Source organism: Leuciscus leuciscus (assembly GCF_965113295.1).
Source record: "Leuciscus leuciscus genome assembly, chromosome: 17".
NCBI lineage: Eukaryota > Metazoa > Chordata > Actinopteri > Cypriniformes > Leuciscidae > Leuciscus > Leuciscus leuciscus.
This window is the reverse complement of record NC_138741.1, coordinates 12,706,832-12,730,974: the sequence shown is the minus strand read 5'-3', so window position 1 is coordinate 12,730,974 and position 24,143 is coordinate 12,706,832. Positions and strand designations below refer to the sequence as shown.

The window sequence follows — 24,143 nt, the reverse complement described above, 5'->3', positions numbered from 1 at the left end:
GTTCATTTCACAATCAAAATGCACTGAAACTTCATGTCTCAGATCAACTCATTCTTCCAGAACATTAGAAAAGGTTTCACCCATACACTTAGTGATACACTTTGTCACACATAAAACAAAAAAAACACAAACAACAGGAGCATTACACAATGTTTTCTTTTGTAAAATGCTTTCATAAAACAAGAATGACACTATCTACTGTTTATAATTCACTGCAGTTGATGTTACATAATCCTTTTTGATTACAGCCCAGTTATCATCTATGATAATATTGAGCAGGTGGATACCTATAAGTATATAGGTGTGGTCATTGATCGTTCATTTACTTGGAAAGCCCACATTGATTATCTTTGTTCAAAATTCCGGCAACGATTGTATTTTTTTAAGAAGACTTAGGCTGTTCGGTGTAAATCAGAGAATTATGCAATTATTTCATTATGCCGTTTTAGGTAGTCTTTTAAATTATAGGATGCAAACTTCATATGGCAATCTTTCGGTCCAATTAAAATCACAGCTTGCATGTCTTGTGAAAACTGCAATGTAAGTTATGGGTGTAAGAGAGTACTCATCACTTCAATCAATTTACGAATCGTGGATTTTTTTAAAAATGCACAGACAATAGTGAGTGATTCAAGCCATGTTTTATTTCCAATGTATCAGCTTCTGCCATCATGGAGACGGTATAGAGTCCCACTGAGTAAGAGTAACCGTTAGAGTATCTATTAATATGTTAAATAGCAAGATGTAGTTATACATATATGTAGTTTTAAACTCTTTTTGGTTTGTGTGTGTATGTATATGTTGTGTACTAATGCAGCTTTGAGTCCAAGACAAATTTCCTGAAAAAGGACAATAAAGTAAAGTATACTAACAAACTAACTTTTTAACATTACTGTACTAAAATATTCCTAAGTTTCCCCTTTTGTATAGATGGTGATGAAAATGAAAGACTAACCTGGGGTGAAAGCTTTTCTAATGTTCTGGAAGAATGAGTTGATCTGAGTTGATCTGAGACATGAAGTTTCAGTGCATTTTGATTGTGAAATGAACTGCTGTCAAGCTGTAAGTTGGTTAGGAGAACTGAGTGAAGAGTTTTGAAAATGTACCTAAATATTGAGAAATGTGTCTTAGCGATTGTAAAAACCTGTAATTTAATTTAATTTGGCAGGGTAAATCCCAGCGTTTTCTCTAGTTTATTCTAGTGTATTTGAGAAGTTGCACAGATATTGGTAACACTACTCTGGGGGTTGTTGGCCAGTTTTCTCACCTAAGAAAAACACTGGCCTTTAAGGCCTTCCTGCATTGATATGTAAATTGTGTGTGGGGGGGAAGTGCAACAACTCAATATCACACACCCTAGTCTACATACACATGAAAAATACCTATTTTAGAATATCAAGGATAGTAATGAGTTATGGTTAAATCATTCAATCATTTATACCACAGTCTTAAATGATGTCTTAAATGATATCAGGTTAAAAGACCATGATATCTTCTCCAAACCAACTTACAGCTTGACAGCAGTTCATTTCACATTCAAAATGCACTGAAACTTCATTCTCAGATCAACTCATTCTTCCAGAACACTAGAAAAGGTTTTACCCCCCAAAAACACACTTTAAATAAAAAAACACACAAATAACGGGTAGAATTCTAACATATTTCTGCTGTTTTCTGTTGTTCAGAATTCACAGCATTTTATGTCACATGGTCATTGTTTACAGTACAGTACACATTTCCCCCAAGTTTACCCTTTTTATAGATGGTGATGAAACTGAAAGATTAATACCTGTATGTGTTCAGCTACATCTAATTGTTTTGATAGTATTTAATTTTTTAGATTCTGAAAATATTTTACTACGGTATTACTGTAGAAGTGTTGCAAATGTCTGTGTCATTCAATGTTGTATTAATGCATTCAGTGACTACATCTTCCAAACTACATATTTCACTTAGACACAACCACTGCCAAAACTCAGAGCCCATTTTTATACACTCTTTTATACGCTCAAAACTGTTAAACATAATTGAAAGATCTTATAAACATTGAGATCTTTCAATTTAAATGAATTAATTTCTCACTTAAACACAAAGACCAACAGAACTTGATTTACTATACAGGCTTATTTGCACATGCTTACATATTATTTCCAAGACTGTGTTATTTATTTTAAAAACCTAAGCTAGACTGAAATGTGCAATATTTCTACCGTATACCACAAAGATATGTAATTTAAGTCCAAAGGGAAACTGTTTTTATTGTATTTTTATTACTGCCAATGTCTGAGAGACCACAACCCATAAGATTGCTAAAGTAAAAAATGTGTACCGTTGGTTCATTAATGTTAAGTAATATTTTTGACTCGAACAAAATCACTTAATTGTCAATTTTTAGGTATTTGAAATGTACTATCATTAACTTTTGTAATGTTAATTTATATTATGTTATATATATGCACGGTAAAACTCTCTCCAATATGATATATACACATTATAATGCTTGATCTGTAGATAAAAGGCTGTGGATTTGCATAAAATGACTTTATTTTGTGTATTTGTATTTTATGTTTGTTGCTGTTTTAAAACGACTCGCTACCGTGTGCCTGTTCACACCACAAGGACTATGAATCGGCATCAAACGCACAATAACTGGAATTTAAAACTTCACTATGTGAAGAAACAAATGATCAATAAACTGTTGTACAGATATAGGCTACACTAGGATTTGTGCGCTCGACATTTCTTCGCTTTGTGCCGTGAACTTTTAAATGCGCACTTGTGCAGCGCTGAACACTGTGACTCCATGTTGCTTTGAGCACATCATTCTGCACCCGCGATGCGCATACGCGCTTTGTGCGCTCTGTTTTGAAGCGTTTCATATTATCATGGTTTTTCCTATATTTTTTATACCTAGCCTGCACAATACATTTAAAATAAGCATAATTTAATTGTATATTATATTGTATGCACTAAAGCTGGTGAAAACCTATCTCAGGTCCACAATGTCAGATGACAGATTAAGCAATTTAGGTGTTCTAAGTATTGAGTCAAGGAGGGCAAAGGCCTTAAATCTAGATGAATTTGCTGATCTTTTTGCAAAAAAAACACAAAAATCGTAGAATGCAGTTAATGTGACTGATTCTGAATATGTAATGCAAATTTAAAAAATATAATGGCAATGCAAATACATTGTTGAATGATTGGTAATCATGGTATTTTGCCTGTTAATGCCTATAGTGCAGTGCAGAAAATGATATGACAACAATAAGGTCTAAACTGGCCCCTCTAACAGTACAACTGGCCCCAGCTTGCCCCCAGCTTGAATGTGAGGCTATATGTAAAGCAGAAAAGCGCAATATAAATAAAATGTATCATCATCATCATGTGATTATATTTACTACTTTTGTGAATAAATCTTGCTGCAGCATTTTGGACCAGTTGAAGGCGAGCGATTTGTGACTTGGAAATACCGCAATACAATGAGTTGCTGTAGTCTAAATGGGAAGTAATAAAAGCATGAACAGCCATCTCTAGTGTTTTGTCAGTTAGGAAGTGTTTAATTTTAGACAAAAGACGGAGTTGATAGAAACTAGATCCAGTTACTGAAGATATTTGTTTGTCAAATTTTAAAGGCCCATCTAAAAGCACACCCCAAACCTTTCTTACTTTGTCAAAAAAAAAAAAAAAAAAAAAAAACTCAAATACTCATGAACATGTGAACACGTGATGATAAGTACGCATGTGACCATGTTATATACTTGTGCATGACCTGCCTGATCTCATGAAAATGCATCTCTATGGCACGCATTGTGTTTATCGTGCAATTTTTACGCGAAAATATATTTTTTTACATGCATATAATACGCACTTTATTGAGTGTAATACACACACATCCTACAAAACTAATCCTAACCAAACATATAATACATATTACATATTACACACCACTACTAAACCTACCCTAAACCCACCCATGCCTATCATATGCACGTATAAATTGCACAATAAACACAATGTGTGCTATAGAGACGCATTTAGTGTGACCGGGTTGGAATGACGTAACAATTTCACAAATTCACGTTTATGTTGTTTACATGCAGATGGTAAAGGCATCATTTTCAAAACGAGTGATAAAAGGCATAATATATAATATACTATATAATATACTATATATACATAATGAAGACAGACTTCACTGCCAGTTCACTTCACTGTTCACACACACACACACACACACACTGTTCAAGTCCTCACTTGTATAGATAGATATCGTTCATTGAGTCCTCACTTGGCCAGTGTAGAGCGACATTGGTCTGTTAGTAATATAGACATGTAGTGTGAGTGCAATGGCACATAACAATGGCAAGTAAATTGTTAGGGACTGCATAACCAAGCATAGAAAGTATCTATGAAGGCCTATATATAAATATATATAACTTATAGTTACAAAATAAAGACATACTTAACTGTTCACACACACACACACACACACACAGTTCCATTGCAGGCTATTGTGAGTCCACTGTTGTATAGGTAGAGATCGTTCAGAGTTGAGATTCAATCTTGGCATGTTTAATTTTTTTAATTTTGTTAATTTTGATTTTTTTAAAGTTATATTATGAAAAAAATGATTTAATTTTTGTTTCTAAAAAATGACCAGATGCAGCAAGTCAACTCAAAAGTTTTGAATTAGATCTTAAAGAAAGGTCCACTGTTGGATGGTAACGAACGACATATGTTTGGTTGCATTTAAATTGAGCAATATTTCAAACACTGACTTTCTCTGTACATCAACATCCTAGAAACAAAGGAAACAGAAAAATAAGGACATGTCTATTGATTTTTTTTAAGAGTAGAAATTATGTTTTAATTAATAGGCAGCCAATACTATCAGTCGCATTATTAATATCTTAATATAATAATAATTACATTATAATTATAACATTTAGTTGCAGATCCCCTCTTGGCATGCTTTTTTTTTAATAAAAAAAAATGCAAATTTGAAGTTATATTTTGAGAAATATAATATAATATATATGGTAACCCTTTATAAAAACTGCATCCTATTAATCATTAGTTAAGCATTGGTAAACAGATAAATCATAATTCATAAAGCAGACATTAGTAAGCAGTTTATAAATACACCTTTAAACGCTGTATTATTGAGTTAGAAGCATATCTATAATGTGTTTAATAATTGCATTTTCATACTTTATTAAATCAATTTATCATTTCTAAATGAAGTATAGCATTATTTACAAATCAGTTATTTAGGTGTTTACAGTGATTAATAAGATCACTTAGAAAGTGTGAGTAAATGTAGTAGATTCAGGCAGTTATAAAGCATTTAGTAGTGGTCAGTTCACTATTTTGCGAGCTCATCTAAAGTGAGGACTAGTTATGCTTTGTAAATAATTTATAAAGGAGATTTAAAGACTCAGTTATCTTCTAAACAGAAAAAGGAAACAAACACAACACGATAGAGAACATAGAAATATTAACAGCCTTTAAATCTCCTTTATAAATGCTTTACAAGGCATAACTAGTCCTCACTTTAGATGAGCTCACAAAAACTCGTTTTCAAAAGCGTTCATTGTCAGGCCCCCAAAATGGCATTTTCGTTGAAATGAACGGCCAAAACGTTTTCAGTTTTCAGTTGAAAATGATGTCGTGTAAACAGACCCTAAAGCGTGTATTATTTATTGCACTTTAGTTTTTCGACATAACATTTTGAGATTGACCTCCAAAATCTTTACAGTGTGTTTGTGATGGCAAGAAATGTACAAAGCAGCCAAACACGTATCGTTCTTTACCATCCAACTGGGGACGCGAAGTTCATTTTGATTAATAAAATCATTATTCACTGTATAAAGTATGCTTTACGCTATACTAAATATAGGTCACTATAGTGACCTGAAATCGTTACCTTAAAGAGCTATTTCTGTTTGATTAATCCTATAAACCCTAAAGGGACTGCATAACCAAACATAGAAAGTATCTATGAAGAGAGAAAATAAGTGTTAAATAAAATAAACAAATATTATGACTGATAAAAGGCATAATATATAATATACTATATAATATACTATATATACATAATGAAGACAGACTTCACTGCCAGTTCACTTCACTGTTCACACACACACACACACACACACACACACTGTTCAAGTCCTCACTTGTATAGATAGACATCGTTCATTGAGTCCTCACTTGGCCAGTGTAGAGCGACATTGGTCTGTTAGTAATATAGACATGTATGTGTGAGTGCAATGGCACATAACAATGGCAAGTAAATTGTTAGGGACTGCATAACCAAGCATAGAAAGTATCTATGAAGGCCTATATATAAATATATATAACTTATAGTTACAAAATAAAGACATACTTAACTATTCACACACACACACACAGTTCCATTGCAGGCTATTTTGAGTCCACTGTTGTATAGGTAGAGATCGTTCAGAGTTGAGATTCAATCTTGGCATGTTTATTTTTTGTATTTTTTTTTATTTTAATTTTTTTTAAAGTTATATTATGAAAAAAATGATTTCATTTTTGTTTCTTCAAAATGACCAGATGCAGCAAGTCAACTCAAAAGTTTTGAATTAGATCTTAAAGAAAGGTCCACTGTTGGATGGTAACGAACGACATATGTTTGGTTGCATTTAAATTGAGCAATATTTCAAACACTGACTTTCTCTGTACATCAACATCCTAGAAACAAAGGAAACAGAAAAATAAGGACATGTCTATTGATTTTTTTTTTTTTTTTTTTTTGTAGAAATGATGTTTTAATTAATAGGCAGCCAATACTATCTGTCGCATTATTAATACCTTTATAATATAATAATAATTACATTATAATTATAACATTGAGTTGTAGATCCCCTCTTGGCATGTTTTTTTTGTTTTTTTTTTTATTAAAAAAATGCATATTTGAAGTTATATTCTGAAAAATATTATATAATATATATATGGTAACCCTTTATAATAACTGCATTTAATTAATCATTAGTTAAGCATTAGTAAACAGTTAAATCATAATTCATAATGCAGACATTAATAAGCCGTTTATAAATACAGCTTTAAATGCTGTATTATTGATTTATAAGGATATCTATAATGTGTTTAATAATTGTATTTTCATACTTTATTAATTATCAATTTATCATTTCTAAATGAAGTATAGCATTATTTACAAAGCAGTTATTTAGGAGTTGTCAGTGATTAATAAGATCACTTAGAAAGTGTGAGTAAATGTAGTAGATTCAGGGAGTTATAAAGCATTTAGTAGTGGTCAGTTCACTATTTTGTGAGCAAAAGTGAGGACTAGTTATGCCTAGTAAAGCATTTATAAAGGAGATTTAAAGACTCAGTTATCTTCTAAACAGAAAAAGGAAACAAACACAACACAACACAATGATAGAGAACATAGAAATATTAACAGCCTTTAAATCTCCTACATAACTAGCATAACTAGTCCTCACTTTAGATGAGCTCACAAAAAATTGTGAACTGACCTCTACTAAATGCTTTATAACTACCTGAACTACAGTAGAAATACATGTTAATAAAGCATTTATTAACACACTAAGTAACTATTACTATATGTCTGAATAATAAGTGTATGATGTATGAATGTACATTGAATTAGTTTAATCATTTACTCACACTTTCTAAGGGATCTTATGAACCACTGACAACTCCTAAATAACTGCTTTGTAAATGATGCTATACTTCATTTAGAAATGATAAATTGATCATTAATAAAGTATGAAAATACAATTATTAAACACATTATAGATATGCTTTTAAAACAGGAATAAAGCATTTATAACTGCATTTATATACTGCTTATTAGTGTATATTAATGCTTTATAAATGAATTAACTCTTTACTAATGCTTAACTAATGATTAATAGCGTGCAGTTATTATAAAGTGTTACTGAAGCAGTTAAACAGCAGCTCTACAGTCTCAGAGCCTCTCAAGGACAGCAGCCATTCAGACAATAGAGAAGTGTGAACGACGTGTGTTAATGGGCCACTGCAGTTCCTGCTCCAGCCTACAGGAGCGCTGCTGAGTATGGACTTAAACACACACACACATGTAAGTCCCCACTTGGTCAAAAATGTACAAAATTAACCAGAGCGTGTTTTGGCTGATTTTAACATGTTTTAAAGCATGACCAACAGGGGACTTGAAAAATGTCCCCACTTGGCTCGACGGTCCCCTGTTAGTGAGTGTGTAACGACACCAAGGTCCCCAGTTAGATAGATAGACGAGTACACACACACACACACACACACACACACACACACACACACACACACACACACACACACACACACACACACACACACACACACACACACACACACACACACACACACATATATACTGTATATCATAATCATTTATTCTGATTAGGATATTTATTTATTATTTAACATTTATTTTAATCTCAAGAGCCAGACTTTTTCTGAAGGTTAAACATCTATTTTTCACTGACTTCAGTTTTTAAGAGTATCAGGCCTAATTTGTACCCTTTGTTTTGGAAAGTGCCATATATGTTAGACAGCAGTGTGAGGACTTTTGGCCTCCCAGCGAGCAACCTTCCAGTGACTCATAACTTTTCACTGTACCGCAGTGTCAGTGCTTTCGGGTTTCAGACTGTGCAGCCATGTGGTGACATCGGAAGGCAACAGCAGCTCAGGAAAATCATTAGATTGTTTTTCACGTTAAGGTTTGGTGCTACAAGCAGGGCTCAAAGCCCTTTGCAGAATAAAAGACAGAGATTACAGCGCTCCCAATATTAATGACTGTTGCACCACATGCAGCTTGGGATTATGATAAAGGGAGGAGGGGGAGAGGATAAAAAGGAAAACATTGGACTGGCTGAGGATATTGTATTATCTGTGTGCTTTTGGAACAAGCGATACATTTATAAATAGCAAACACACCAAGGTTTTCCAAAGGAGACAAATACATTGCTGGAAGTCCATTTACAGGTTCTTTTTGACTGAAGGTAATAACTCATGTTCATGTTTTTTTTTAAGGCTAAATTGTAAAGGTAAGATCTGACAAAGCACAGAGACAGGTCAGCTTTCATTTTTAACGTGAACCCCAATGCTAATCAACGGTCATGCGTCACAAAAAAATACGTCACATTTTGACGTCTGTGACATTTCAAACAATGTTTTATTACAAAGTGGTCAAGCCTTTTTTCAAAGGGACCTAATGAAATATGTCAGTTTAGTGTGTTATCAAAAGAGCAACAGACAAGGACGGCTCAAGACCTCAGCGTGATGCAGAAGGACAGTCAGTCAGGTGCTGTTTTATCTATGGCAGACAGGGCCTGATTTATGCATAGGCATTCTAGGTACGTGCCTATGCTCACACGTCTCCTCAATTACAATGAGGAGAAATAATATATATTTTTTTAAATTATTATTATTATTATTTCACTATAATGGAGAAGACGGTTTTAGTCTATTATTTGTCATCGAGTCATAGTCAATACTGTGTTAAAAAGCCTGTGCACTTCATCGTTTATAACATGAGATTTTGGACAAATTACATAAAAACTGAGCACCCATGTAGTGAGTTTACTTTCACCCATGAGACACCAATTAGTGATTGGTACTCATGTCACCACTTACGTGGCGATTTTTGGATCACATGTCACTTAAAGGGTCATGAAACCCCCCTCTTTCAGCTCAAGTCTAGCTCACAATCTTTTTGAAAAATGCAACTTAAATGGGCGTGGTGGCTGTGAGAAGAAGGGAGGGAGTGGGTGTGGTATGGCACGGCAGGGGAGAAGGGAGGGGGGGACTGTCATCGCCAGTGGCCCATGCATATCAACTGTCACTAAAAATCAGGGGGATAATCGAGCTCTCGATTTCCGTACCACCCCCGGCGGCCGCCATTGGCTAACAAGCCTTCACCTGCTGTTAGCATCCCATTGACTCCCATTCATTTTGGCGTCACTTTGACAGCGAATAACTTTACATCTGAGGCGTTTAAAGACTCCATTTGTCCATTATTTATTTCTAAAGAAACACGACAATGTATAAAATGCTCCATTACCTTGTATCTTACGTTATGGCCCCGTAGAAGCAGTTTTTGTAAAAACAGGCTAACGATTGCGTCATAACCACGCGACTCTCTGGAAATTACCGTAGAGACAGGAGGAGAAGCTCGCAGTCAATCGGGGGGACGTGGAGGCATAAAGTCCGATAAAGTCAAGGGAGAAGCCCATAGAGAATCGTAAAGTTTCTCCTGCTCCTAGCTCAGCTCCTACTCACGCTCTCCGTCTCTGCAAGTTTCGGAAGGGAATGATTCAGATTTCTCTTGGCACAGCTACTAGAAGACTTACAACTGTCAGACAGGCTGCTCACGTCACATCCACGTCGTCAAGCTCAGTTTGAGTCTGCGCAGTTCGCTCGGCAATCAGGAAATGAGTGCTTCTAATTTGCTTCACTTTTCTCCGTTGAAACCTATGGGGTCGCTGTGTCCAGTTTATATACTGTCTATGCTAAAAATCAGTGGTAAAACGTGAGGAAATGCTAGATTTGTTTTATAGTTGGCAAAGTTAAAGTCTAATGAAATACACGGACACCTTATTTTTGTCCTTTCAAAAGTAACTGAATGCCCTGCTACATAATATTAGCCTACAATAATCATAATTGTATTTAAAACATATAAATGTACATGTATATGTATAATTATGTCATTATAAAATAAATATTTGTTTATATACACACTATAAATGCATATATATATATATTTGAAAGTGATACATTTTCCGCTTAACAACAACAAAAAAACGTTCCGTACAGCCTATAGATCTACGCGCCCCCTAAACCCACATAATAAAGATGGACAGTGACATAGAAATTTGCACAAACTAGCATACGTTCCATACAATTGAGGTATTATCGAAATATCTACATTTTAATAACGAGTGATTAATTAACAAAAGGCATGTAAAACGGTCAGGGTTACATTTTAGACACACACACACACACACACACACACACACACACACACACACACACACACACACACACACACACACACACACACACACACACACACCTCTGAAGCGATAGAAAAGTCCTCGGGACCGCATCACTCGCAAGACGCAACCTGCATTGGTGTACAAGGCCGAAGTCCAGCATTCTCCAGTTGAATGGTTGCTACACTAACATAGTTTAGATGTGTCCGTGGTTGATGGCCAACCAACCGCCCGCAGTCAGAGTCTAGTCCTGGCAGCATCGCGGGGAAAGATGCACTGGAACTTTTGCACCACGAAAACAAACGCGCGTCCCATCATTGCCTCTCTCATCTACTACGCGATATCACAGTTTGACATGTCTGTCACTGGAAAGTTCCACGTGGTGTCATGAATAATTAAGAGCAAGTGTCTTCTCATTGGATAAGAAAACTCAGTACATGAATAATTATGAGACACCGATGAGTCATCAAAGTACTATAGTGCTCTGCCACGTCACGATGAAGATTTTAAACCCGGAAGACAAAAATAGCAGAAAAAAACTAAAATTTAACCATTTTCCCCCTACTATTAAATCTAACAGTTGCTAACATTGTCTTCAATGGTGTTCAACACACATTCCTCTGTTAAAATCTCAGAAAATTTGGTTTAGGGTTTCATGACCCTTTAAGGTGTGGTTATGAGTACATCAGATGACCACTTTCCCCCTCTCTTAGTTTGGGGCACCAGTCAAGGACTTTTACCTTGGTAGTATGGGAACTCTCCCAACAGGAGTCTGTTCAATCATTTCAAATTAATGTAAAGTGGAGGGAGTTGGTCAGCTGAATATATCTGAAAGATTGGTGAGATATTTTTAACTTGTAGAGCCTCTTCTGCATTATCAACACAAGTAAGACACAAGTGTAATAAAAAAATTTTTTTATTAAGAAAAGATAAACAAGAATAACTAACAAAACAATAAATGAATACCACGAATGATAAAGGAATAAAGTGCATATGACGCATTAAAATACAAGTGATTAAATTGAGTGTGGCTATGGCAGAGTTATGTTATCTTAATAAACTGTTGTTTCTCTAAAACCAATAAGGTGAAGAACCTTATAATGCATCAAACAAATAAACAAAAGTTTACTTGGTTTTAGCTAGCATCAGCTATATTACCTCTAATAAAAATCAGAAAATTATATACTTATAATATACAACAATGCCAAGGTCACTGGAAAGAGATTTGGTAAAGTGATATTTACGTTACACATGGTCGATTGAGCAGTCCTATGGCGTTGACTTCTTCCACTGGTTGTGCTGCGTGACAGTGCAGTGGGGAAAGGAGCCGGAATCCATTTCAAAAGCTCTGTGGGATGCTGATCTCCGGGAGCACCAAAGGGTCCTAAAATCTGGAACACACAGATGAGGCCCTGAGGTAGGTGCAAAAGGTCTTTAACAATTTGGAACACGCAGACGAAGGAACCTTGAAGTGAAGGTTTGCTCCCCTGAGCTTAAACCTTGTTGCAAATGTCTGTTTGTCTTTAGCCTCTCTGGGCCAGACACTCAAAACTTGGTCAGTCCTTTTTTGTCTCTCTGGCATGGAGACTTGGAACGTGCTGCATCTGTTATTGTCTCGCTGGATGAAGACTCTGAAAGGTGGTCATATCTGTTGCTGTCTCACAAGCTGTAGCCCCAGATTATGGAATCTGTTGTCTCTCTGGACGAACCGGTGTATCTGTTATGTCTCGCCTGATGGGAGACTCAGAACTTGGTTGATCTGTTTATGTCTCACCTTCGCAAACCCGAGACTCAGAATAAATAGTGTCTGTTGAAAGGGTGCATTTATCCCTTTCCGATGAGGAGAAGATTGCAATTTGGTGCTTCTCCATTCCAGTGCTGTGATCGGCTGCTGACATCAGAGGGGGCACACACAGTTTGGCCCACCCTTCTTTTCCCTGTGAAACTCATTTGCATAAAGCATACAGTTAGTTTAAAGTGTGTTTAAAGTTTTACCAATGCATTTCTCACTTTCCAAAACACCACCAGAATACCTTTGACAATATTCTAAACAAATAGAGTCCAAACAAGATGAGAAAAGATTGAACAGCCATGCATTCATTAATTTGTTCATTAACAATTGAATTTATATAAGATGTTGCACTACAAATAGGTGTCACTGAGAATATTTAATTTTTGTTGACAAGTTTGACATGGATGTGTGTAGTTTACATCAGTTTTAAGGTTTCCAAACATAGTTGTGAATGGATTTGGATGGATCATTGTGGTCTCTATTTGTTTCAATCACTGCTGCTGCATCCGGAGGTCCCGAGGAATTTTGATGGCAGTCACAGGCCAAAATCTTAGGAATTAGTCTCTAGATGGGTAAAAAAAAAAAAAAATGCATGTGGGCCAATGAGAAGTCTTGTCCTTCCTTGTCTTGGTACCAGAGGCCTTCTTCTTGCCCTCTAAGAGGTGGCTGGCTTTTGTCATAGCATCTTTATCTGATGGTGTTTGACAGTTATTTTGTGTTAGTCCACCAAGATCCAATCAAAATGTAGCAAATGTAGCAAATGTACAGAGAGGGGTCCTGCCATAAAACTGGGCCCTGGAATGTGCTGTTCACCACAATAGCTACAATAAACTGTATAACCTGTAAGTTGATGAAAACGTAATGAGATACAACATCTACCAGGGTGTCTACATCTACGTAATGCGGACAAAACACCTATTTCTGACATTCACTGTTCAAAAACCTTATTTAAGCTTGATTTTGGTACATTGTTAATAATATAATGACACATGCAAGTGTCTGATCATATAAAGCCACAATATCAACTCTAAAATCTCTCTCTCTCTCTCTCTCTCTCTCTCTCTCTCTCTCTCTCTCTGGGTTGAAAGCTTGCTGGTAGTTGGTTGATTGCTTCGCTCACAGGCGCCATCACAGAAATAAAAAAGGAAGACAGAAAATCAAGTCGTCAAATCAGCTCAGTTCAGACTGATGGTTTGAACCAGGCGTGATATTAGAAATACCATGGCTAAAATATGCCTGCATTCTCCACCATAATACATTCAAATTCATATTTTGCAGTCTGACAGAGAATCGTGGCTAGATAATCATTATAACAAAAACACAACCATTATATAATCTGAATTATATTTTAATATATGTTGTCTCTAAGAATTAGAGAGCATTTTCCTGCTAAATGTTACAATGCTTAATTCACACACCGTGCTTCATTTGCATAAATTTTTGTAGGTTTACACAACAGCTGAATACAATAGCACACAATAAAGCTTCCGATGCACACACAACAATAAAACCAGCAAGTACGGTTATATCACTGCGATGTAAAAGGAATACTAATTATATCTCTGTGGTAAAAAAGTCATATCAGCTCACAAATCCACAGCCAATCTTATTATCCACCCAAAATCATGAGATTAGGACAGATTTTTGATATGAATTCCCTGGTGGAACTGACCCCTAAATCTGAGGTCTCCTTTAATGCAGAATATAGAGGTTGTGTATATCAGGTTGTGCTCCAAGTTGATAGGATTAAAAAAACTGAAGCAGGCATAAATGAAACATAAAGAAACATCTGAGATGACACTGAATAGGGATGTAAGATGATGTTTTGAACAAGACATTGTTTGGGACATTGGCTCCCCTGCCAAAGGAAGAGCATTGGAAGCTTTACATATCTACAGTACCTACGACAACCATTCATGGACACAGCTGGATGAAAGTGTGGGTTAAATTAATAAATAAATATGTTGAAAACCTAGAAAAAATAAATGCATATAGTTATAGAGTTAAGTCTGTTTCTTTTTTTACAGTCGTTTTCAATAGGAGCAGCGGGCCTGTTTGAACTGACATGCTGCTAAAGTGCATGAGGAGAGTTAAGAGGATTACTTTTGCAATTTTAGATTCAATGCATTACTCATAATCCTGGGGTTGACGGTGGCCAAATTGTCAGGGTCGAAGGGGGACCTCTGCGTGTGTGCCTGGAAGTGCCTGAGAGTGAGAGAGATGCGGTTTTAAAGGGACAGTTAACCAAAAAAAATTATTTTGAAAGAATTTTCAAGTTATTTTCCAATTACAGTGAATGGCAACTGAGGCTTTTAACCATAAAGGTGATCTATATGACTTGTGCACTAGAAATTGAGGCTTCTGAAGCAATACTTTTTGCTTTGCGTGCCTGTCAGACAAATTTTTTAGTTGTTTTTTTACTGATGATCTGTAGCTGAACTTGAGAATCAGATCAGTCTGATTTGTGAATTAATCATTCAGACAGCTTTTGTGAAACAAAAAGTAATTCTTTCCTAAAATGGACATCATTACTTTTCTAATGAACACTCTAAGAAGAACAAGAGCGGTTGTCAGTATTTTCAGTGAATAACCACCCGGTTCATTCATGTTCATATGGATTATTTTTATGATAATTTTATGGTGCTGTTGGGTCCTATTTGTAATTGGCTGGAAAAACATAACCAGGGTGAGTAAATGATGGGAGAATGTTGATTTTTAGGTAAACTATCCTCCTTAAGAGTCCGGTCTCTATACAGTATGTATAATGTTAAGGTATTTCAGCCCATTCTCATACCCAAATCGTCACTTTTTCGTCACTTTTAACCATGCTTCAATATCCGACGCACAAAGCACCCTTTAGCGTCCATATGAGACGCATAACCCTACCACATACCTAAACCTACCCATAACCGAAGCGTCACATATGGACGCTAAAGGGTGCTTTGTGCGTCGGATATTGACGAACTTTCGAAAGCGTCAGTTACATGACGCCTAAACCTACCCATAACCGAAGCGTCACATATGGACGCTAAAGGGTGCTTTGTGCGTCGGATATTGAAGCATGGTTGAAAGTGACGAAAAAGTGACGATTTGGGGTGAGAATGTGTTGCGTATTTTTGCCGCGTACTCTTCGAGATGAGAATTATTCACTGCAAATTATTGATGATGACAGTAATGATGACAGTAATTGCTGCCATCAAGAAACACGATTACAATACTAAAGTGTTGCTGGGGCCTCTGGTATTGACCAAGAATAAACAGAATCAGTTGCACAAGTGTCCACCATTAGTTTTAATAATTGCCTCTATGTGCCTTTGAATGCCTTCCCAGGACATTTCAAAATCATTTCCCTGAACACCACAGAGTACTTACAAATGACCCAAAGACTGTTTTCAGTCCTAATCATTTTCATGATTCAGTTGGCACTTACGAGACACGCAGGTGAGCCACTACCATGTGGATTTAATTAAATTACAGAATCAATGAATCAATCAGCAATCGCCATCTGTTTAAGGACAGATGGTGCTATAAATCAGAGATTGGTGGGAGTGCAGATGCTATGAGAGATTTTGGGATGTGCAAGACAATACAATTCTGACAAGTGATTATATGTATTAAAAGCATTTATCTGGAAAACCACAAACTACATAGTGTTACAAACCCTTTTTTGGCCTTGTACCAAATGGCACCTGCATCACTCCTCTGGGTCTGCCACATGGCCTGCTGGGTAATAGTCCACCAACGCCATGAAGTCCACACCTCAGCGGGCTCTGCAAAAGTGCACATTGAGGGGCAGTGACCACTCTTCTAAAATGACAAATGGCTTCATTGACATGCACACAACACTGATACCAAACCAGAAATATTTGCTGTTGGAATCCACTGTATATCATTTAGCATTATAGTTCATGTTTTAAAATGTACATTATTACGTAACAGTGATATAATATTTTATTAATAGTTTGAATTAGCTTTTATTTGAGATTTTCAGTTATAATATTAGATATAACTTTAGTTGAACTTTTAGTAATTTAGTCATTTTGTTTTTTAATCTTTATTTTAATTAAGAATTTGTTTGGGATAGTAACAGTTTTAGATGTAGTTAATAATAACAACTGACTGAGGTACGTTAAACCCTGTTTGACAATCACTGCCATAATATACTGCATATTCTGCAGCCTGGCCGAAAGTACCCACCATATTAGCTCCAAAAATTGACAGGACACCAGGCTCATTATTTTGAGATGCTGATTAAATCGTTAGCAGGGGCAGTTCAATGACTCAAGCAGGATGAGTGTTATCACTGTCGAGTCAGATAAGCTTACGGAGTGAAAATCAGACACCGAAAGAAACTGCCGCTGCCTGACGGATGACAAGGTGTCCATTTGCATTCTTCCCTGTTACTGAGCCTGCCAGACATTGCAATGACTAATAGTAAATGATGGACAACAGCTGAGTGAAATGAATATGATACAGAATGAAGTAGTCTGTATGCTGATTGCTGAAACATTTATTTGACTTCGTATAGCCCAGCCGTGGCATGTTACAAATTGTGTGAACGTGGAATTTATGCGTACAACATTATTAGAACTTGGTGATCTGCAATTAGGAATCTTAAACAGAGTTATGGTGTTGAACTGTAATTTAAACCATAATTAGTGGTGCTTTGCTATTAGTATTGCTCATATGCGGTGTTAGGGATTTGAACAAACCCCTAATCCTTAATAATAAACTATGAACATGAATGATATTTCAAATTGTGCAGTTTATTGAGGAACAACAATGTGTGCTATGACTTTTCTGAGCAAGACTGTAAGTCCAGTTCATTTTCATTGTGTTCATTTTCCCCTGTGCATTTCAGTTTATTCAGTCTGTTTCAAATGTATTTGTTCACATATAAATACACACACACACACACACACACACACACACACACACACACACACACACACACACACACACACACACACACACACACACACACACACACACACACACACACACACACACACACACACACACACACACACATATATATATATATATATTATATTATATAGTAAAAATAAGATTTATACCCTATATTGTATATGTATGTATGCACGCATGCAGAGGGTATAAATAAATACCAATACAACAAATAGAACATTTTGACATTTATGCTGTTGTAATTTATATTTTTTGTGCACAGTTTAGATTAGATGTCATTTATTCACATAATGTTCTCGCTATTAAAATATAAATGAGTGTAAAAGTCAACATCATCTAAAGCATTGAAGTCTGTCACAGAAAACATGAGCTTATTGATGTGATCCATTTGGTTTGCCATTTTAGTCCAACTGTTACTCCTGGTCGTAGACTTCAGTATTTATTTATTTTATACGCAGGGTTATGTTTCTACTTTTCCTTTTAAAGTTTAATGGTGCTGCCTTCAAATATTTAGTAGTAAGCAAGCTGTAACCTTGTGGCTATTTATGCTAAGTTAAGGAACTTGCACAAAAGTAGTGTTACTGCCCCCTCCATATCACTTAGAGGACTGCATATTTGTGATTTGGGCTAGCAAGCAACCACTGGCATCCACCCATAACACCTTAGAAACCATCTAGCAATTCCCCAGAACCACCCAGAACACCATAGCAATGCATCAAAACCACTTAGAACACTTTTGCAGCTGTATAGCATAGCCCTGGCAACCACTCACCCAAGCACTGTCAGTGAGTTTTGCAAAGCCATAGTTGAAATTGAAAGCAAACTGGCAAATTATTCACAGTCCACCAACTGGTAAAGCAGATTTTTTTAGCACACACACCATCCATTAGATTTTTCAGTACATGCGCAGCTTATTCTCATCCAAATTGCTAAAAAGTGACAACAGTGAAAACTCCTGTGCATCACTCTTTTTCCTGCTCTTCCACACACATATGTGATTGCTGATGTGTACACCATTTTGTTCCTCTTAATTCAGGTGTCATGTTTTCTTGCATGTCTGCATTTGCTATCAAGTGTTGAGTTATATTTCATATATGATGATTCAAAGGCCCCCCCCCCCCCCCCCCCCCCCCCCCCCCCCCCCCCATCTCTCATGTACTGGCAGCCTCATTAGAGAGATGAAGCCTTACTGTAATGAGAGAGCATGAATGCAGGTCGCTCTGTGTCAGCTGTGACTTCCACCGCTAAACAAAACACAGACGCACAAAAAAAAAAAGAAAAAAAAGCTTTGACTGCCAGGATGTTGTGCGCTGAAGAAAAGACAAAACTAGGCCATCTGTGCTTGAGCTGCAATCACTGCCATTTTATTAACTGTAAACTCTCTTGCCATCCCTCATTTTCTCTCTTTCTCTCTCTCTCTCTCAGGAGTTATGGTCAGTAAGGAGGCAGGCCGCTGCACTCTGTCAAGCTCAGAGTCTGACTCGGAGTCCGGCGGGCCTTCGCTGGAACAGAGCGGAACAGACTCGGTACGCAAGCGAAACAAAGCCCTTCAGGTGCGCTTTAAAGACATCTGCGAGGCGCAGAATGAGGCCGCCCATCGGGGTGCCAGGAACCGCTCTGTTTCCTGCAAGGTCATCCACCGGAGGTACATGACCATGCCGGCACGCCGTTCCATCCCGAATGTCACCAAGAGCACAGGTGTGCAAACCTCACCCAACTTGAAAAAGCGCTACCAGACTTTCCCCTTCGAGCGCAAGAAGGGAAACGTAATCAAACACACCGCTCTGGTGGAGAACTACCCGGATCAAAACAACGGCTTTCTCAGTGACGTGAAGGGTGGGGAGCGAGCGGAAAGGTGTGACGGACGGGTGCAGCAGACCCGAGTGTTGCTCCATACTACGCCGCAGTGCAGCGACGCAAAGGACTTATGCGCCGGGCCAGACTGCTCGGATGGAAAACTCTGCCCTGATCCATTAGATACGGTTTCTGATCATGCGGACTCAAGGAGAGATGCCAACGTCCCGGGGAGTGGGGCCAAGCACAAAGGATTATCAAGTGAGAGCGAGGCTGGGGCAGGCCAGCAGCCCAACTGTGCCTCCTCAACCACACCGACTCAACCTCTGCAGGTCAGGGGTGACTGTTCAAAGATTTCCGGCCCTATTGCATGGACGTCTTTGACACAAGTGGAATGCCTGGAGAGTCCCTCAGGGAGCTGCAAACGCAAAAAAGACACAGCACAGCTGAACGGATTGCAGGGGCAGTCTCAGGCTTTGCCTCATTCGGCGAGCTGTGCTTCCCAGCCCCACATACATGCCCACTGTCACAGTAGCCAAAAGTCGGGCACCGCAGAGACCAGGCAGGGTACAAGGGGGCAGATGATTGCTCTTCCCGGGACCGATGGGAATGTGAAAGCCAGGCTTCAAGCCATGGAGGCTCTGATCAGCTCCAGTCAAGAAACCATCAAAGTGCTGCTGGGGGTCATTCAGGAACTGGAAAGAGGAGAAGCACAGCGAGAGGGGTGAGTCACTGTTTTTATGCAACACATTTACTATTCATCAACTGTATTTGCGCAGTTTTTGTGTTTCAGGTTTATTTTCTCAATGTGAAAAAAGGCAGCATCACATGTAAGTGTTTACAATATACATCTGTGACACTGTTTCAAAAGTGTAACCGTAACTAGGAATGCATCATGAAAATTTTAGCCGATAAACTTTCAAAAAATATTTAAAAAGTTTCTGTATGCTAGTATTTTCTCAAAAATAAATATAAAAACCTAAATACTAAAATCAATCATTTTAAAGGTTAAGTGATTTTTGTCATCACAACATTACATGGTACAATATGAAAAATGGATATTCATTTAGCAATAAAGATCACATTTTTAAATCAAAGGTCATTTAAATGTCAATAAAATCAACTGATTCAGCATATCCAATATCAATAAATAAATAGAAATCTCAAATATTGGAGAGTAACCAATATGGTATTGATATATTGTGCATCCCTAATTTTAAACAACTTGACAACTCAAGAAAAAAAAAAAACTTTGTTGCAATGAAATTTAATTATCGACAGATCTTTTCTTATTTGTTGTGACGTACATCCTAATTAATTTAGGATTATTGAAAATTAAAAAAATCACTGTGGATTTGATTCAATTAATTGGTTATGTTTGGATGGAGGGCGAACTGAATGTAAGCTTGCAGTCAATTTGCAAGAAAGTGGTGGCAATTATGCATGGACGTACTTTTCACAGTAAGATCAATAACATGCATTTAGAAAATAAATAGGGTGAATTTTAATTTTATGATGACTTAAACTGAAGACTTTGTGTTTAAATAAAGTTGTTTAATGATGCAATACAATCCTTACATACAATATCTGCTTTAAAACGCTCAGGCCCCACGTGTCTAGACTTCCATGTTAAGTGTATTTGTATGTTTGTATGTAAATGTGATTCCTATTCATCCTATTCCATATTATCATTGTCGGTGGTAATCAACAGGGCTCTACAGAAGTGGTCCATATAACAAGTTGTAAATAATCTGCAATATTCCTTTTAGCCTGGTGTTGGTACAGTAGGTAGATAAAATCACGCGTTATTGACATTTTCTTTCTGAGCGTCTATGCGTTTAAATGCAGTTCTTATGGAAATTGGGTCATTTATAATAGTGACACAAATATCCAGAGGGGACCCAAGCAGTGTTTTTGTCCTTATCCAAATCATTAAATAAACCTTGACAAGTGCATGAAGTGAATTAAACTGTGACACACTTTTCTGAATGAACACGTTGAACATCCGTAAGAACACTGACATTTGCTCTGGGATTAATTAATCGTAACATCATATCATTTATGTATTGTTTCAGTTACCATAGTGAGTGTGTTGTAGAAATGTGATTTGCAGTCTCTGGAAATCACAAATCACAAAGGAAAATGCAACGTCACTATTCATTTGTTAAAGGGATAGTTCACCCAAAAATGAAAATTCTGTCATCATTTACTCACCCTCAAGGTGTTTCAAACTTGTATGAATTTCTGCTGAACACAAAAGAATTATAAACATTTTGAAGAATGCTGGTAACCAAACATTTGATGGGCCCCATTTACTTGCATAGTATAGGTTCTTTTTCCATAAAAAAAAAATGGTTTCCGACATTCATACAGTTCTGGAACAACTTGAGGGTGAGTAAATAATGACAGAATTTTAATTTTTGGGTGAACTATACCTTCAACTTACTACTTTATGAGCAATTTCTTCTGACAAAAACGTCATTCCAACAAGATGTTTTGTTAAGCAACAGTAGCAAAGGGATGCAGGGCTTAGTGAAGTGTCAAGTCATTGGCTGTATTAGTTATTGTTCACAAATCTTGAAGAATAATGTTTGTGCTGGAGCTACTCTTGTGTTGCACTATAGACCTACTTAATTTAGCAGACAAGGTCACTGGTAAACAAAGCATTTCTAAAATGATCCATCATACCTGATTTATGAATGAAAGGCAGGTAGTCAGCAGGGAATATGTATTCAATTTCAGCAGCTTGAATATTTTAATTTCACAGCATTTATGGTGTCGGTGCCACACAGGTATAATCCGGCACTGTGAGCAACATGAACATCCATTTATAACAAGTGTTTAAAGCTTTTAAATGCACTTCAGCTCCATTTTCATGTCAGCATCTTTAGTGAGTGCCAAAAATTCAGGGTTATGCATTGTGTGGTGACTGTTGAAATTGCAATATGGGAAGCAAATGAGTTGAAAAGATACTTTGGTGCCTGTTGAAAGCCACTTGCGCAACAACACAGGGACACTTCAATGTCAGATGTCATCCTGCATTCCCTAATACCTGATACTCTACAGGCACAGAGCCTACCTCACTTTCTCTCTGCCGCTTGTGACGGCCTGCCCGATGAGAGGAAAGAGCTCGATACAATCAGTGCTCCTCATGTTTAATAATGCCCCTCCATTAAGTGGACGTCTCTTCTGGTTGGGATGCTAGAAGCTTTAGAAGTGCCTGCCTCAGCTGTTGGCCGATGGAACGTGACACTTTATTTAGTAAAAGGTCGATAAGAGGCGCTTTTGGAAATATTAGCAGCTCTTAATCCCTGGTAGACTTCCAGAAGGAACGTTAGGCATTTTATGTTTTTTATACATATACATTACCGGTCCAAAATTCAGGTCAGTAATATATATATATAATCTTTTTTTTAAAGAAATGAATTATTTTATTCAGCAAAGATGCATTAAATTGATCAAAAGTGACAGTAAAGACATACAGTATATAATGTTACAATATATATATATATATTTTAATTATATGCTGTTCTTTTGAGCTTTCATTAAATAGGCTACTCATTAAAAAAATCCAGAAAAAATGTGTATTACAGTTTTCACAAAAATTATTATGCAACACAGATATTCAAAAGAGTATTGTCCCAACCAATAGAAAAATGTCCTCGTGGGTTCAAACCCAACTCCTAGTAATAATAATTAGGTTTTCAATTTAATTTGTAAACACAAAAAATGCATTTGAAATAGCAGCTTAAAGTGGTAAATTCAAATGTGAGAGTCTGTTGCAGTTTTTGAAGTATTTTCCCAACCATGATGGCCGAGTAAGGCGTTGGACTTTAGATCCAATGGACAAAATGTTCTTGTGGTGTTAGACTTAAGATCCAATGGACAAATGTCCTTGTGGGTTCAAACCACACTTCTGTTAATTAAAATAAGTTTTTTAGATTTTTAAGATTTTTAAGCACAATTAAGCATTTTAAAGAAAGCAGTGGCACAACCAAGATGGCCAAGTGGTTAAGGCGTTGGACTTAAAGCTGCAGTCCGTAACTTTTTTGGGTTAAAAATTATCCAAAATAAATTTTTGAGCAAGTACATAACCAGCCAGTGTTCAAAATTATCTGCTTGCCTTAGCTCGATTCAAAACGGTAAGCTTGTAATAATGTTTTTAATTCCAGTGGTACTGGTGGATTTCTGTGGGAAATTTGAGCATGTCTTTGCGTCATTACGTCACATCTGTACACATAAAGAAGGTGTCTCGGCTAGTAGGCTATATTGCATGTGAGGATGTTGGAGGTGGAGATTTATAGCCTTTTCTCACAGCACTTGATATAATTAAACTTATCAATTTGATGGCGGATCCAGAAAGGTTCAAACGACAATCACCAGTGACAACTGGAGATTCACCTGTTGTAAAATGCAAAAGACTTCGGACTTCGGAGTGGCTACAGAAAAAAAGAGACTGCAACCGGGCCCATGCGAAAACAAGGATAAATATTGGAAGGGCATTAAATGTAGTCACGCAATGCTTATCTTGTTAACATTAACAATTTGAGAACAAAATATAATTTGCACGGTTTACAAGCTTTACAGAACTAAAAGCTATCCAAGGA

The 24,143-nt window shown here is 36.8% G+C and overlaps 1 protein-coding gene across 2 annotated transcripts in view; it reads left to right on the top strand.

The window, feature by feature from the left end:
- The window catches only part of insyn2ab (inhibitory synaptic factor 2Ab), a 67,253-nt gene that overhangs the window by 12,379 nt on the left and 30,731 nt on the right, over positions 1–24,143 (top strand). The window contains exon 2 of one of the 2 annotated variants that reach the window (XM_082142705.1): positions 19,168–20,260. In XM_082142705.1, the coding sequence (XP_081998831.1) occupies positions 19,173–20,260 (1,088 nt within the window). In that variant the 5' untranslated portion in view covers positions 19,168–19,172. Of the gene's footprint in view, positions 1–19,167; positions 20,367–24,143 lie in introns of both variants that reach the window. The other variant, XM_082142706.1, reaches the window with a different exon arrangement.